At 38.9% G+C, this 17,007-nt stretch overlaps 2 protein-coding genes across 3 annotated transcripts in view; both read left to right on the forward strand.

The window, feature by feature from the left end:
- Positions 1-12,193, forward strand: part of LOC309706220 (guanine nucleotide-binding protein G(i) subunit alpha-2) — a 49,509-nt gene extending 37,316 nt beyond the window's left edge. For both annotated transcript variants that reach the window (XM_082532534.1, XM_082532535.1), the window contains 6 exons: positions 3,750-3,910; positions 7,150-7,278; positions 9,270-9,399; positions 9,890-10,043; positions 10,150-10,342; positions 10,989-12,193. In XM_082532534.1, coding sequence (XP_082388660.1) covers positions 3,750-3,910; positions 7,150-7,278; positions 9,270-9,399; positions 9,890-10,043; positions 10,150-10,340 — 765 coding nt within the window. In that variant the 3' untranslated portion in view covers positions 10,341-10,342; positions 10,989-12,193. The remainder of the gene's footprint in view (positions 1-3,749; positions 3,911-7,149; positions 7,279-9,269; positions 9,400-9,889; positions 10,044-10,149; positions 10,343-10,988) is intronic.
- A 1,238-nt stretch (positions 12,194-13,431) lies between these two features.
- LOC309707178 (PAK4-inhibitor inka2-like) lies at positions 13,432-16,333 on the forward strand. Its single transcript, XM_082534329.1, has 3 exons — positions 13,432-13,692; positions 13,783-13,825; positions 15,070-16,333. The coding sequence occupies exons 1-3, from the start codon at positions 13,463-13,465 to the stop codon at positions 15,997-15,999; spliced, it is 1,203 nt and encodes a 400-aa protein (XP_082390455.1). The 5' UTR covers positions 13,432-13,462; the 3' UTR covers positions 16,000-16,333.
- The last annotated feature ends 674 nt before the right edge of the window (positions 16,334-17,007 follow it).

Consider the following 17,007-nt stretch of genomic DNA (forward strand, 5'->3'; position numbering starts at 1 on the left):
CTTCTGCCTTCAAATTCGCCTTAATTCTTCACTGCATAGATTTAACAAGGTGGTGAAAACATAACTCTGAGATTTTGGTTATTATTGATGCAATAGCATCCTAGAATTCCTGCAGATTTTAGGCTGCAGATCCATGATGTAAATCTCCCATTCCACAACATCCCAGAGGTGCTCTGTTGAACTAATATCTGGTGACTGTGGAGGTCATTTGAACACAGTGAACTCATTGTCAGTTTCAAGAAACTAGGTGTGTTGGAAGCATCCATCAGAAGATGGGCACACTATGTTCATAAATTTGTGGACAGGGTCAGGAACAGTATTCAGAAATGATGCTCAGTCACTACTAAATAGCCCAAACAATTTAAAAAAAAAATAAAAATAACCTTCACGCAATTACACCGCCCTGCAGGATGAATCCAGGCTTTTGTGGTGTTTTCTGTTGTCCAACTTTTGTGAACCGTTGTGAATTTTAGCCTCAGCTTCCTGTTCTTAGCTGACAGGAGGTAGTACCTGGTGTGGTCTTCTGCTGCTCTATCCCATATAGTTACAGGTTCAATGTGTTGTGCATTCAGAGATGGTCTTCTGCGTAACGTGGTTGTAGCAAGAGATTTGTTGAAATACTGCTGTCTTCTTCTCAGCTTGAAGCAGTCTGGTTATTCTCCTCTGACCTCTGACTTCAACAAGGCATTTGAACTGCTGCTCACTGGATATTTTCTCTTTTTCAGAACATTATCTGTAAACACTAGAGATGGTTGTGTGGGAAAATCCCAGTAGATGCGCATTTTCTGAAATACTGAGACCAGCCCTTGCAGCATCTTACTTAAATCATCTTTCGTCCTCATTCTGATTGTCGGTTTGAATCCCAGAGAGTTGTCTTGATTATGTTGGCATGTCTAGATCTAAACTGGGTTTTTGGCATGTGGCTGATTTGACATTTTTGTTAAGGAGCAGTTGAATACGTGTACCTAATAAAGTGACCATGATTGTATACTGACTGGATGACAATGGCAGGTAGAGATAGTAATAGATTTCTACTCAGTCCAGTTTGTTTCCATTCACAATTACGAAATGTTTCATTATGAACCATTTGTGTATTTTGATGATGCCATACATATTCAGAACTCTAGAAAATCCTGACTGCAGTTGCATTAAGTTAGTTACACATACAAATGTGCAGAGAAAACCAAGGTTTATTTATTACTCTTAGAATTTCTATCCTTGAGAATAAAGGTCAGAGAGAAATAATTAACATTGTGCCAACAGGAAGATGGTGAACTGAGAGAAACAAGCAAGGTGGCAAACAGCAGGAAATCAAACCACAGTCTGTTGAAGCAGCCCTGCATGCTGTTACTTTGAGTCATACAGACCTATCTCATATATCTTACATGTGGTCAGCCCAAATTGGCTGCCACATTGCTTTATCACATGTTGTAATGATATTATAATCACTTTACTTTAAAATATTTCCTCTCTTTGTGCCAGTTCTATAGAGATATCGCTCACATTGGTCCATACTGTTGTATTAGATTATCAATAAGTATTTAATAGGGGTGCAACGATATTCGTATCGATATTGAACCGTTCGATACAGTGCTTTCAGTTCGGTAGGCATATGTATCGAACAATACAACATTTGTAATTTATTTTATCAACTTTCCTTCTGACGATGCTGTCTGTGTTGAGCGCTCAGTGAATCTGTGTTCGACTACTCCGCCTAGGATGCACTGTTGAGCGCAGATCCACTGAGCGCTCAACACAGACAGCATAGTCAGAAGGAAGAGCAGGGCAAGCTAGCGAGACAGAAGTTAAGGTCTCCTTGCAACATGGACCTCCCCCACCCTCATTCAGATCTGGCGTTTGGAATTATTTTGGTTTTCATGTGACGTATGACCCTGAAGGTAAGCGCGTCATGGACTAAAGTAAAACAGTATGTTGGATGTGCCATGCAATGCTCAATTACATGGGTGGGAGCTGGCGTGTTAGCGCAGTTAGCTCGTTAACTTGTTGGCCGTCTAGCCCCATGCACGGAGCGATCCGGCGGTAGCTCGTTAACGGAGATTTGCCGTGTTGTGGCGTTAAGGTCATTTCAACGAGATTAACCTGAAAGCACTAGTGGGAACACAACGAATATGACTGCACATTTACACCGACATCATCCTAGTGCAAAGACAAAAACAACAAGCATGCTACTACCTTTAGCCGAGTCATTTAGACAGCTGTTAGCACATGATTCTCCTTATGGGGACCTGATATGTTTAATATGCTGCTGAGAATATAGCCCAGAAGAAGCGGATAGTATAGCTTTTATTTTGGAAAGAGACATTTCTCTGTAATAAACTCTCTTTTCCAAAGATGAGTGATTCCTCAATCAGATACAGGGCAGTCGGGCTACCAAAATCGATCTCTTCCCTGCCCGTCGGGCTATTGTAGGAAGGAAAAATATATGTCAATGCTTTTGCATTCTTTCAGAAATGTAGCTGGGTAATTATGTCATTGGCATCGGTGAGCCACTGTCAATATGTGACATATTGAAATCGCGTTTGAATTTGCGCTTGTTTTTTTGCTTTCACTTTGCAATCGCGCGAACTGTGTATAGAGAGCGACAGCACTGATCTGTGAGTGATGATAATTTGTGCACCAATTCCTCTGACATCATCTTATTAATCGTTAGCTTACTATGCAAACATGACAAGTGAAATCTCCCGCAGCTTAAACATGTGAGAGGTTGATCGCGCAGAGAATCGCTGAGCTTATGTGAGTACGTGTGTAAAAGCATTTCAGTTCTGCTGAGCCAAATAAGACAGGTCAGGGTGAAGAAGTGACAGCCAAAGAAAAGCTTACCACAAAACGGAGAAGTTATGACAAATCAGACTATAAGGCAAAAAGAAAGTGCAGCTTTATGGTTTCATGGACAAAATAATTTCTGTGGCTGCAATATGACGAGCTAAATAACCAGGGCTGCACATAAGTGGTCCGCAGGTGCGCATTCGCTGTCAAAATAAAAAACACGCACAAGGGTTAGGGTTAAATTTAAAAACTGTACTTTTGAGTTAAAATATATATTTATAATTTTAATAAATGACAAATTAAAAAGGCATGAACATTTTTTTTGTATCGAAAAAATATCGAACCGTGACACCAAAGTATCGAACCGAACCGAACCGTGAATTTTGTGTATCGTTGCACCCCTAGTATTTAAATCAAAATCCGATTGTAACTGCCTGTTGAAATTTCTCTAACATGTTACACAGGTTAGCTTGTTTCTAAATATTTCCATAGCTGAAGAATATGTTTTGGTTTCCAGTGGTGCCATTTTGCAGGAATTCAAGAACTATCAGAACATGTTTGCCAGCTAATTGCCATTGTAATTTTTCCTCTTGATTGTACTGGCAGAAGAAATATCCTTTCTATTTCTAAATGCCATTGTTAGATATTTCTTAACCTTATTCCTTAGCTTTAGCTGAAATTTTTAAAAAAAAGTTACCAGAGAAATACAACTAGGGTTTTTGTCATTTGATCAGTTATATGAAATTTGCTTCAGGAACGACTTCCCTCCCAGCCATTATAGAAGGGGAAGTAACAGCAGTTACTCTTTAATGTCCTGTACATAAGAGCATGTAACTCTTTGTCTTTAAGAACCAACTGGATCTTTGATCATGTTTGATTGTGTCAAGGATAGCAGCTGTCGCCTTGGTTTTAGTTGCAGTGTTCTTAACAACCCACTCCTGTGTCCTTATTGCCCCCTGCAGGACGATGCCCAGCAGCTCTTTGCCCTGGCTGCAGCTGCTGAGGAACAGGGCATTCTCCCTGATGACTTGGCTAACGTGATCAGGCGACTGTGGAGTGACAGCGGCATACAGAGCTGCTTTGCAAGATCGCGAGAATACCAGCTGAACGACTCGGCGGCATAGTGAGTGTGAATTTGTGGGCGGATATTTTTCTGCTGTGATCTGTTAATTAAATGCAAATTTACTGATTTTTACTGTGCATAGTCTCAGGTTTCCACCATGAGCATCTTCTCCTGCTCGTACGTCAGTCAGTATGCATTCTGTTTACACCAGACGCTATATTAATCCTCTACAAATGGAAATGTGACTAATTGGGAAATTTATCAGTTGTTTTCATATACAGATGAAGATTTGTTTAAGAACTAAATCACTACATTTGCTATTTCAAAAGGCATAAAGGTCGAGAGAGTTATAGTTTGAGATTTTTTTAAATTTATTTTTTGGAAGGGATGTGCAGTCCCTTCAGCCTCGGTCATATGTGGGAGCTTTGAACCTGTTTGTGACTTCTCCTGGGAGTCATAGAGACAGGAAGGATTGTTCACTAACTTTCATTTAGTGATTATTTCTCCCTCTCTGGGTTTGATTCTTTAATACTATAACCCGATAAGCAGAGCACCGAATAATTTGTCTTGGGGGAGTGAAAAAATTAGATTTAAAAAAAAATGTGTTTACTTCAAGGAAAATTAGCTTAGAAGTAAACTTTGAGAATTGATAGTTCTTATAACACCCTCAAGTGGTCATTTTTTATTGGAACATGCTGATTAATTTTGTGGCAGCGCTATGTAAAAGTATGAAATGTTGCTTTATGTGATATTTCCGCAACAACTCTGTCCTGCCATTTAAAAAATCTATTGTAATGGCTGCTGTGCTGTGAGACAAAACAAAAATTGTAGTCATTTGTTATAGTTATAGGTTTTGTTAACTCATTAATTATTCTGTAACATTTTAAGTATGCATGAATGGTTTGATCAGCCCGATTGAAATGGTGGATATATATCTCAGTTTCTCTGTGAAGTGTGGGCTGGCTGGGCAAGTAAAGCTCCCAGTTGGCCTCGGATGATGATGCAATGCTTGTGTAAGCCAGGCAGTGTCAAACATGGTGCTTTCACACTCCCCTACTGACCAGCAGTCTGTCAGATAGCAGAGAAAATGCAAAAAGGACTGAGGGGAAGTGAGAAATATGAGTTGTAAATTTTGACATAAAAAACAAAAACAAAAGAAATTACCTTCTTTCTTGGATAGTCTTTATAATGTTTCCTTTCCCCCACATGCTTTTCATATTGAATACTGCTCTTAAAGGCAACATGTCTTTAAAAAACAGAATAATATGATGGAGAGTATGACTGTATTTCTTATCATGTGATAATGGGTATAGAGATGGGGTTTGTTCTGCATGCTATGATGTCATTTTACTCCAAAGGCCTATACCAAGCTTAACATTGTAGAGATTGTGTTACGTTGGTATCAGATTTTATTTTTTAACCCAGTTGATGGCATCGTGGGAGACTGAAGGCAAGCAGTAAAATAAAGAGATCTTTAGTATGAACTTTGCAAGGCACTGAGGTAGCAGGAGAAAAAAAAATACAATAAAATCCATAAAGCAGTGCAAGCAAACCAACTGTGAGGAGCTTGCACAAGAAACTGAGGAAAACACTGGAACTAGTCAGAGATGAGGGTAATGACCTGACAAAGACTGGGGGAAAACAAGCAGACTATATCCACATCAGGAGCGATGGATAATAAGACACAGATAAAAAACAAAATGAGGGAGGCAAAAGGAACAAAACAGGGAAACAAATGCAACAAAAGCATCATGAGGAGTTGAAAAGGACAAAGGACTCACACAGGCAAGCAGAGGACACAGACAGGAAATACAGAAGGGATGTGGAAAAGGAAAAATCACCCAGGAACATAAGAGCAAAAATTAAAGGTAATAATAATAATGGATACTTTATTGATCCCCATGGGGAAATTACTTGTTTTTCTCTGCATTTGACCCATTCACTCAGTGAAGCAGTGGGCAGCCCACTAAGCAGGCGCCCGGGGAGCAGTGTGTAGGGACGGTACCTTGCTCAGGGGTACCTCAGGGTAGCCGTTAAGTGGATTCGAACCGCCGACCTTCCGATCATGGGGCGACCACTTTACCTACTGAGCTATCCCTGCCCCAGGTGTAATATAAATCAAGCATCACACCACAAGTACCATGGCAAATTGGAGTGATGATGAAAAATGTGTCATCGTCCCCCCCCCCCCCCCAAAAAAAATGCATTTAATACAGAGCCTTACAGCTTGTGCAGTATTACACACTTCTATTGCAGGAGATGCACAGCTGGTAAACTGAAATGGACAAAGAGAAAAAGACATCTGAGATGCAGCAGCGTACTGCAGCAAATTATAAATGATTAAGGTCAGCAAAGTAAATGTGCAGACGTGTTTTCTCAAGCAGACAAATAACTTCTAAAGAGATCTTAGGCAGAATTAAGCCAACAGATAACTAGTATTCAGTGTAGCTGTTGGTCTCTGACAAGCTCAATTTTAGTAATGAGTGCGGCCGAGGCAGAGTCACAACCAATATTCAGTGTTACCATCTGCAGGAAACTCGTTGGCCGGAGGCGCTATAGCACAAAAATCTTACAACAACAGAATCAATCAAGAGGAAAATATGCTGCAAAACCAATTTCACATATACAAACTCAGCCATGAGTTCTGCACTGAGTGAAACAGGAACATAGTATGTTGGATTAAATACCCATATGTAGATGTAGCTGCAGGTTTTAATCTGTTGATGAAACACAGTGATATACTTCTAGCATTGTATCTACTGAGAGGGAATATTAAATATCAGCATGATGTTACACACCTAGAAAAGCCGTTTTTAGGCCACATGAAAAGATAGCAAATATGAAATGTTTGTGGATATAATAACTCGCATTACAGAGAATAATAATCAATTTTGTTTGTAGCTGGTCAGCAGTTTTATAGTGGTGATTTATGAGGAAATGGGCCACAAGATGTTTTTGTTGAGTGGCAAGTGAAACAAACTGATAGCAGAGCTGAGCAATAAAAAAAAGCCAGAAATAATGAAACTTTATTTTTCTGTTGTAGTTCTGCAACTCTAAACTGGCTAGAGTGAAAGATGCACATTGCATTTGACTATAACTTTACTGTAGGACCTGATTTACACACTTCCTTTAAAAGCACTTCAGAAATCAAAAGTTTAAAGCTATTCAAGTGACTCAAAAATTGCAGTTTTGGGTAGTGCCTCAGCAGCCACACGCCTTCCTGTTGTTGTTTTTGTCTCTCATTTGTTGCAGATTGTAAAGTCATTTTGAAACCTTGCTCTCTCTCTTTCTGTCTTAAGTTACCTGAATGACCTGGAGAGGATAGCTAAAACAGATTACATTCCGACCCAGCAAGATGTGCTACGAACTCGGGTTAAGACAACCGGCATTGTTGAGACTCACTTCACTTTCAAGGAACTCCACTTCAAGTAAGGTTCAATATCAATAACCTGTCAATTAAAAGTGACATATTTTTTAAACAAAATAAATATATAGATGAAAAAAATATATTATAATTTCACTTTGTCACAATTGGGTTGTTTTTTTTTTTCACGTTTAAACTTCTTTAGCCATTTGCATTGTTTTGTGAGAGTTCTGGGACCCTCACTTGAAAGTTGAGCCCCCTCCCCATAGGCAAGAGGCAGGGTACCATAGGTCATAGGTCACCAATCTGACACACATATTTGACTTTTAGTGGGATGCCGAACATAATTTGGGAAAAGCAGTAAGGCAAAAATGTCACTTGAATATTAGATATGGGCATGTTGTCATTTAATTAGTGTAGACAGCGGCATATCAAGATACCTGTTCTAGAGTCGTATGACCTTCCTTGTGTGAAGACAGGCGAAAGATGTGAGCTGCAGCCCTGAACCTTTCTCGACCACACCTTGCAAAGCTGTGGAAACTGTACTGCTCAGTCTGATCAAACATGAAAACTGTCTTTAACCTGCCAGCTCCACAGTAGTTCATGTCTGATATCTGCACATCTAAGAATAGAGCAGTATCAATCTGTAGAGTTCACTGTTAGTGCCTTCTGCACAGGATTATTTTCAACCATGAAAACGTGCCTAAAGGAAACTATTTCTTGCTCTGTTTTACGTGTTTGGTGTCTCATCAGCAGTTCATGGGGATTTATGAGGGAAATGAACCATGTTGACTGTGAAAAGGGCAAGAGAGGACCTGATTTTCTCTACATTTTCCAGAGTTCATGGGTTAACGTGGTTCTAGTTTACCACAAAAAATCTACACTTGATTTTGATCTCAATCTTTATAGCGTTAAGAGGCAAGTGACCCTCCTGGCTTGAAATATGTTAAAACATCAGAAGACAAATTATACCAGCAATTAAAAGCTTAATTACTGTGATTGCGCTAAGAGCTGACTAATAAATTAGATCCTTCCCACAGTGCTCCTCCTTAATAAAACCAGAGCATTATTTAGTAATAAAACATGTTTGTCTGACATGGCACAGAACTAGTACTGTTGGTCTTACATAAAATGTGCTCTAACCCAGCCCAAGTACTTATGTGTGGGATAGTAATGCATGCATAGATATGTAAAGTGAATATGTAAAGTATGTTATATAAATGTGCAAAGGGTATAAATGGAGAAAGAGAGTGGCAGGTAGATAAAAAAGATGAGCTATATTTTTGGGGTTTTTTGCAGATTTCTTTGTCTTTTTGGGTCTCAACACATTTTAATGCACTTTTTAATACATATTAAGAGGTTATGGGTACGGTAATAAAAAGGCAACTGTATCCACTTGGCTTTGGTGTGACCTGCTTCCTGATAATCTCTGATATTTGCTTTGTGTTACAGCCTCAGTATTTGAGCTAAATAATGCATGAAAGCGATCAATACAAAAAAAGCCACGTTTGTGCTGTTTCTGCTCTATTCACCTTAATGAAGCCGATGCTGTCACCATTGACAGTGGCTGGCTTTAGATCACGTTGTGTCTGGTCGAAACTTCATTTTGGGTTCCAGTATTATATATGTATACAGTAGTTGTCCTGGTGAACTGTTTTCATCTTTCCGTAGGCTTTTCTCACACCTCTCTTCTGCGAGTTTTAATCAAGTCTCAGCATCTCCATTAACTGAAGCTTTACTCTGAATATGGACCCTGTCTGCCTCTTCTATCCTGCACTGACCCTGCAGTCTTTTATCAGATAAATTATGTGACAGACGTCTCTCCACCTCCTCACCATTTTTGGTCCCCAAACAACTACATGAAAGCCAATTTATTTCCTGGCATTGAATGTCACTCTAAGTTTGCCCTTCCTTCATTCACAGCACTTTTCCTGAAATAGCAGTTTTTTCCCCTGTTAGGTTCACATTACTCCTTTTTTTTTTATTGTGACCTCCTTCCCCAAATATAGACACACAAACACACAATTTACCTCTTTTGTTTGATCTCTCTGGCAGAATGTTTGATGTGGGAGGCCAGCGCTCAGAGAGAAAGAAGTGGATTCATTGTTTTGAAGGAGTAACAGCCATTATCTTTTGTGTTGCACTGAGTGCTTATGACCTGGTGCTGGCAGAGGACGAGGAGATGGTAAGGAAAAGTCCACCCTCTTATGCTTGTGTGTATGTGTACTTGTATGTGAGCCTCTTTCTGTATGGATGATATCACTTTACTAGCTTCATAAATCTGCTTTCAGGCTCATTTTCAGTATGTGATACATTACATTATATTGCACTGCAAGGAATGTACCATTTCCCATCCCTCCTTATAATGGCTGAATGATAGTCAGCTCCATGTTGTAAAATTAGCTCATTGAGCTTCACTGTGAAGTGTAATTATGCAATAAAAGACGTAATAGCTATTTGTTCAAGTTATAGCACATGAACTATTTAACCCCAATTTCTTGAATTGCTTAAAGAAAGTGCTCAGGAGACATTTGGCCAAGAGATGCTGTGAAGTACCTGAAATATTTGTCCTCACTTTTATAATATAGAAGAACATTGTCCCCTGGTGGCAGCGCTGATGAACTGTTACACTGTAGTGAAAGTCATGAGCCATGACCAGTTTTGATTCTCTTTAGAACCGAATGCATGAGAGCATGAAGCTTTTTGACTCCATCTGCAACAACAAATGGTTCACCGAAACCTCCATCATCCTCTTCCTCAACAAGAAGGATCTTTTTGAGGAGAAGATTACCCGCAGCCCTCTTACCATCTGCTTCCCCGAGTACGGAGGTACACAGCGGAGCATCAGGAATGATACTGCATCTGTGATCATTCTCTGCAGAAAGTTCAACTTGATAATAAACTGCTTCCTTGTCTCTTAAATCATATTTTACAGGCGCCAACAAGTTTGATGAGGCTGCCAGCTATATCCAGACCAAGTTTGAGGACCTGAACAAGAAAAAGGACACCAAGGAGATCTACACCCACTTCACCTGTGCCACTGACACCAAGAACGTGCAGTTTGTCTTCGATGCTGTCACTGACGTTATTATTAAGAACAACCTAAAAGACTGTGGTCTTTTCTAAAGGTATGCTTCAGAGTGGGTAGAAATGTTACCGTAAAGTCTAATGGGCTGTTATTCATTGTATTTTCATTTGGGTTGTCATTTAGGTGGCCTATTAATGATCTCATCAGCTATGTATTGTCTGTACTGGCACAACTTAATATTCAGTCTAGAGCTGTAATAATTTATCACTGTGAAGAAATAAATTGGCAACATTTTAATTTAATGCTTCATCGCTTAAGTAATGTGTAAGAAAAGCTGGCAAAAATCATTTAGCTTGAGCGCATCAAGTGGGTTGCCTTGTTGTTCGGCAATAGTAAACAGTGGATTATCCAGAGTAAGACAAATGTCATTGCTGTGATACAAAATTAAGTTCATGTCTGCTGAAAAGAAAATTAAAGGGAAGACAGAACTTGGGAACTTTGAGTTTTTCAGCATGAATTTGTATAGTGACTTATTTGAATGTGATTTAAATTGAGTGAAATTACTTTTTACATTGCATTTTTTTAACTTCTCAAGATCTGTGCAATTTTTTTCACTAAAAATTTAATTTGCAATCAACACTAGAAATCAGAAAGTCAAACGTGAAACAGGAGCTTCTTTTTCTTCATTTTATTTTATGTACATTAACTTGTCTAAAGAATGTATACTTGTTTGTCTTTTCATGCAGGACAAAACCCGACGCACACAGACTGCATGAGTGACTGCAATAGCCATGAATGATTACTGCTTTTCATAATGAAAACCATAAGAGAACTGATTCCTAGAGGGGGAACCTGAAAGAACTTTAACAATCACTGTTTTGCAACCATCACGTTATCTGTCTGATCTGTTGTTATTGTTTTTATATACTGTATAGCTTACTGCTCCTTATCAGGGGTTACTTGTACACATATATGACCGAGAACTTTCTAATTTGACAAAAGCAATCAAATAACAATTAAGGCACTTACATGAAAAGATCTGCTTTTTTAATTGCATTTGGAAACTGTGTAACTGTATGTTGGCCAACTGGCCTTCAATAAATGATTGTTGTAAGAGTAAAGTTTGACACAATTAAGACCTGCAATCTCATTATACCAAACGACTAAATCAAAACACTGGGGGGAAAAAACAAACAAAAAACATGTTTTCCATTTTCGTGGACCAGTTGGGGAACCTCTTGGTATTTATTTGACTTATTGAGCGTTCTTTTATATTTGGATCTCTTATTGTGTTTTCCTTTTAGGTTTACATTTTACTTTGCCTTTTACTTTTGCATTTTAATAAAAGGATAAAGTCAAATGAACCTTTTTTTATAAAAATTCTATTAACTTATGTTAACTGGCATTTTATGAACCTTTTGACTGTAAACAGAACTTATTTTTTAGAAGAAAACCAACAAGCATGGAGAATGAAAATGGATGAAGGGAAAATGTTTTTTGTACAATGTTTACACAGAATCAATATTCACTCTTGTACTATAGTGCATTGTTCTGCATGACTTGTCCATAGATTAGCTTGTATTCCCCACAAACTGATTAACATTCCTTAAGTAACTTCTTAAAAGAAACAAAACATAAATGGTTATGTGTCACTTTTAAGATATCTGCAAAATTTTTAAGTGGTTATGTCTGTTCCTAACATGGATCGTTCTGTACTTTTTATTTCAATCCAAGTCTTTTTACATATGTTTGTGCCTTGATATCTGTTTACACTTGTTCTTTAGAGACATGCTATCTTCATAGTGTGAACTAGGGCTATTTCTACTCCACTTCAGTTCACAAAATCTGTCATTTAGGATGCACCACAATACCAAGACAAATGGATGATAGTTGTTTGTTAACATTAAAAGTCATTCACTTGTTAAACGTAAATAAAGGTTTGGTCACATGATCTTTGATTCTGCTGTGTGATGTGTTAAGGGAAAATTCAGAATACTTTATTTTGTTTCTTCATTTTTTTAACCAGTTCACTAGCAGAAGGACACTAAAGACAATGAATTGAGCAACTTTAAAATATAGAATAAGCACTTTGCTGATTAAAAAGACATCAACAAAAAACTGAGAAGAAAAGGACAATCATACAACTAAACTAAAAAGTATTTTGGTAAAACAAGACTATATAAATACCATTCGGACAAACTGCAGCTATAAGCCAAACTTGTTTTCTTTTATTTTAATACATCCTTTACACGTTAGTTCTTGCAACTGAGCATGTAATAGGTACTTAAAGCAAAGAAATGAGTGCGACTGCAACCTAAACTTTGCTGAATTACAATACAGAGTGTTGTCAGCATATAAAGAGGTGAGATAATGACGCGCGGTAGTCATGCCAGAAGGTATTTTGCGTTTCAAAAGGACCATTAGAATAGAATAGTGAATACGCATTGCTGAAGAAGCTTTGTGGAAAAGATCCACAAGGTGGCGACATGTAGATTTATTTCTATCAATACATACCTGGGACTTTAGGCCTTTAGTAGCCTGCACGATTCTGGAGAGAATTAAAAAATGTATTTTAAATGCTTGTTTATCAACTGAAATCACAATTTTTCATTATTTTTTCATTATATATATTATAACTAAATTAATAACTAAAACTGCACGTGGAAGAAAAAACATTTTATTTAACTAAAATAAAAAAATAGACTTTTAGTAAAGGTTTAAACTAACTGAAATTATTTGTAAAGTTGGGGGGGGGGGGGGGGGGATATAGAGGTAATGTCCTTAGTTTTAGTATTTGTTAATCTAATAAACTGTATCATAACTTAGCTCATGAGTATTTAACGGGCATGTTTATTCTAACTTGTCTGAAAACTCAGAGTTATTTTTTGTTGCTAATACTAATCTTCCTAAATCTTGTCTCTGGCATATTTCCTCCATACAATAAAAGACTAATATTAACACTGAAAATAGCAAAAACATTTCCAAACACTAACAACTAAACCGAAACGAGCAGCACTACTCTGGAAACTAAACGGATAAAAAAAACAAACAGTCAAAATGAGATTATAAAAACTATAATAACTCTGCTGGAAATGTATAGTGCTCAAAAAATTCAAAATAGCAATTGGACGACTTGAGTATTCTCAGGTGTCTAATTTAAAGAGCTCCAGATGTGGAGTCCCAACAGTGTGGTGTGAAACGCACAGCGGGAACTACTGAAATGACTCCAGGGGGCATCTTATTTCAGGCGACTCACTATTGGCTGGTTTTTTTAATGGGCTGTGCTGATTCGCTGCGACAAAAAGCTCAGCATCGACAAAGTCCGCTGACGGAGCTTCATTTGGTTCAGAGGAGAGAGGACCCACAAAGAGCGAACAAACCTCCGATCAGCTGTTCGTCTGAGGAGTTGTTGTTGATTGTGCTGCGATTCATTTGGAGCCACATACAGAGGTGAGTATTGGCAAACCGCTGTGTTTTTAGGAAGGGTGGTAGTTGCCACACGCTCAAAACTTAATCCACTACTCTCTTTTCTTTTGCAGAAAAAAAAACACAGGCTTTGAACTTCACTTTCTCAGAAGCAATGGTAAGTTTATTTTTTCTTTAGTTTACTTGTGTTTTAGGTGCAGCATTAGTTTCATTAAGAGTACAAATGCCCCAAACCCCTTGGTAAACCCACTATGTGAAGCTTTCTTAAGACACTGGCTTATCCTAGTTTTTTGGCATTTATTTTCTGTTTTGTTTTTATTTTATTTCTTGACCAACTTCTCTTTATAGTGCTTTAATCCACCAAGTCACTGTTAATTCAAACCAGAATTGCCTTTGCCAAAAGCACACAGCTGGGTGAATCACTTCTAGCCCATTGTGTGAAAGCAGCCAAGAAGAACAGGGCATTTTAAAAGTGGCAGACTGACCACAGAATCTCACAGTGGATGTCTCTGCATGTCAGATGAAGTCTCCCCCAGAGGCCAAATGGTTCAGCACCCACAGCTGTGATAACATCATGGCATTGTGGCACCTTTAGTACTCCAAGACAAACAGTGACAGGAGTTAGAAGCTCAGCAAGCCAAATATTGTAAGAACCTGAAAACTAAACAATAGCATTACGGATTAGACTGGAGGCATTTTTGCAACTCCCTGACCCAGAAACTCTTAGTAAATTGTAGTTTTTTCTTCATTTTTGTAATGATCAAAGTGCAGATTAAAATTTAAAGGATTTTTTCATCAATATAATTATACTGCCTACTCGAAGATGGTTTAATTAACACTGAGCACATGATCTTTGTGCAATTCCAAAATGTTGCTGTCACTTCCTGTTTTATAATACATGCCAGTCCACATCCTGTGAACTAGGGGAATCCAGAGAGGATATGTGAGCCTTCACACTCCACTCCAGACTAAGCTCTACTTTGTTCAACTTCCGCTCTAAATTTAGGAGGCAGGGAGAGTTTTCCCCAGTATGAAATGTGCATCCTGTGCTTTTAATTCATTTTCTGGACTTATATTGCATGGGATGGTCTCCATAAAGCTGAGGTTTTTCAGGAATGCTTGAGTTCTTATAAGGCCAGAGAGCACAGTGATCTCAGCTGGTAAAAATCTTACTGGCCGAGTCCTGGAAATAACACACTGAACTGTTCAAGATATAGCTAGAATGGCCAGGGGATGATGGGATATGTTGGAAAGCGGCCTAGGAGCTCTCTTGGCTGTTGCAACGAATGAACATAGCTTGTCTTTACTTAAGTAGTTTTGGTGGACATGTCAATTTTGAATAGACTTTATTTAAAATCTCCTTGCACCACTAACTGTTTGTCTGCCTCTCCTGTTGTGCAGCTGTGTTTAGGAGATTCTTCTGACTGCCTCCGGGACCACATGCAGTACATGAGGAGATCCCTGCAGGATTTGAAGCAGATAAGCAGGCCGAGGCCACTTAGCGAACCATGTGTTCAGTCTTTCGCTGTCACTCGGTTATACAAACAGAGGGCACAGCAAGAGCGACTCACTCGACTGCGTGCTTCTGATGCCAGTGAAGCCAGCACCTATGACTCTGCCTGCTGCCTGGCCAGCCCACTGGAAGAGGAGGAAGAGCAACAGGAGCATGAAAGGCTGAAACAGGGCTCTCCCAGCAGTGAGAAGAGTGTGGACTTTGACTCAGGTTACTCTGAAGCTTCTTGGCCTGATGAAGGCGTGGTGCTGAGGAGAACCAGAAACATACGAGTTTCTTCTTCTGCCTGTCTCCGCACAAACAGAGGACCTTCTGGTCGTATCCGACCCAAATCAACATCAGACGCCTGTCTGGAGCGCTGGACATCATTCGAGGCCAGTGAGCAACAGGACTGGACGACAATGCTGCTGAGCCGCAGCAGGAACAGACAGCCCTTGGTTCTGGGTGACAACAGTTTTGCTGACCTAATAAAGAATTGGATGGACCTACCGGAGCTTCCTGAGCCAGCAGAACAAAAACCAAATGCAGGCCGACGTCTTGCCAAAGACATTCTGGTTAACATGCGCCGAAAACTTGCAGGGGTGTCCAAAGGTGTGGAGATGAGGCAGAGGCCAGGAGACTCCACCAAGGGCTGCAGGAGTGCAGAGGCTTCTAAACGAATGTCCTGTCCCGTGGGACTCCAAGGACTCAAACCTTTCTTTCACCAGTCCCACACAGGTCTACATACACTGGACACTGATTTTTACCAGTTCACCGCTCTCATGAAGACAGGGAGCCGGCAGCCCATCATATGCAATGACATCATTGGCTACATCTGAAGACTGTACCTACAGACACCCGTTTCAAAAGAACTATTGTTTTTTCAGTGTTTATATTTTTGGAATAAAAACTGATTATTATTATTTTTATTATTAGTATTATTATTTAATGCAAATTTGTCTGTCCCTGTTTGTCTGAGCAGTGCTAAATGCTACAAGAATATTAAAAATGTACAAAAAACAATCAATGTTTTGCATTCAAATAATTTTAATCATCCTAAAGCTTCATCATCACAGCAGTATTTTGTGTCAACTTTTAGCAGACATAAAACGACTGAAATGCGTTGATATAATTATTGTATCACATCAATTAGTTAAAAACAAACAGAAAACAAATACAAAACAAGGTTTAGGAGCTGTGTAAAGGGCACAGAGTTTGTACCAGATTAAGAAAAGGGAGTGGTGTGCATCAAAACTTGCACAGTGTAGTTCAAAAGTCTTGATCCTCTTCTCATTTCTTTATGTTTTCCTAGGAAAGCCTAAACTAGATCCAGTTTATTGAAACACGTGCATATGGAAATACATTATATAAGGCAACTGTGGAGAGGCAGGTTCGTGACTGCTGGATTATGTGTGTTTCTATCCAGGTATGCTTTTACAACACTGGCAGTGTGTTTGGCATCACTCTCATGGTAAAAAATAAATAAAAAGAATCTATAGCTAATCGGATGCTTTTCAGATGGTATTGCATGGTGGATCAACTTCTGACGATACATTTCTGGGTTCATAATTCCATCACTTTTGACCACTCTCTGAAATCCAGTCCCAAACCATGACAGTTCATTAAACCTGTTTCCAATAACTATAAGTCCAGTTCTTGTGTAATTTAGCATACCTTAGCATTTTCTGCCTGTTTCCCTTTCTTAAGAAGGCTTCTTCACAGCAAACAGAAGGTAGATCAACTGAAGAGCCAGACATGTCTCAGGTATTGTGTCAAGTTATTGCTGGACTTTCAGATGTTGTTCATCTGCTGTAGATAGTTTTCGTACGTCTGTCACTTTTTCTTTT

This window comes from Aulonocara stuartgranti (genome assembly GCF_965226115.1).
Source record: "Aulonocara stuartgranti genome assembly, chromosome: 5".
Taxonomy (NCBI): Eukaryota; Metazoa; Chordata; class Actinopteri; order Cichliformes; family Cichlidae; genus Aulonocara; species Aulonocara stuartgranti.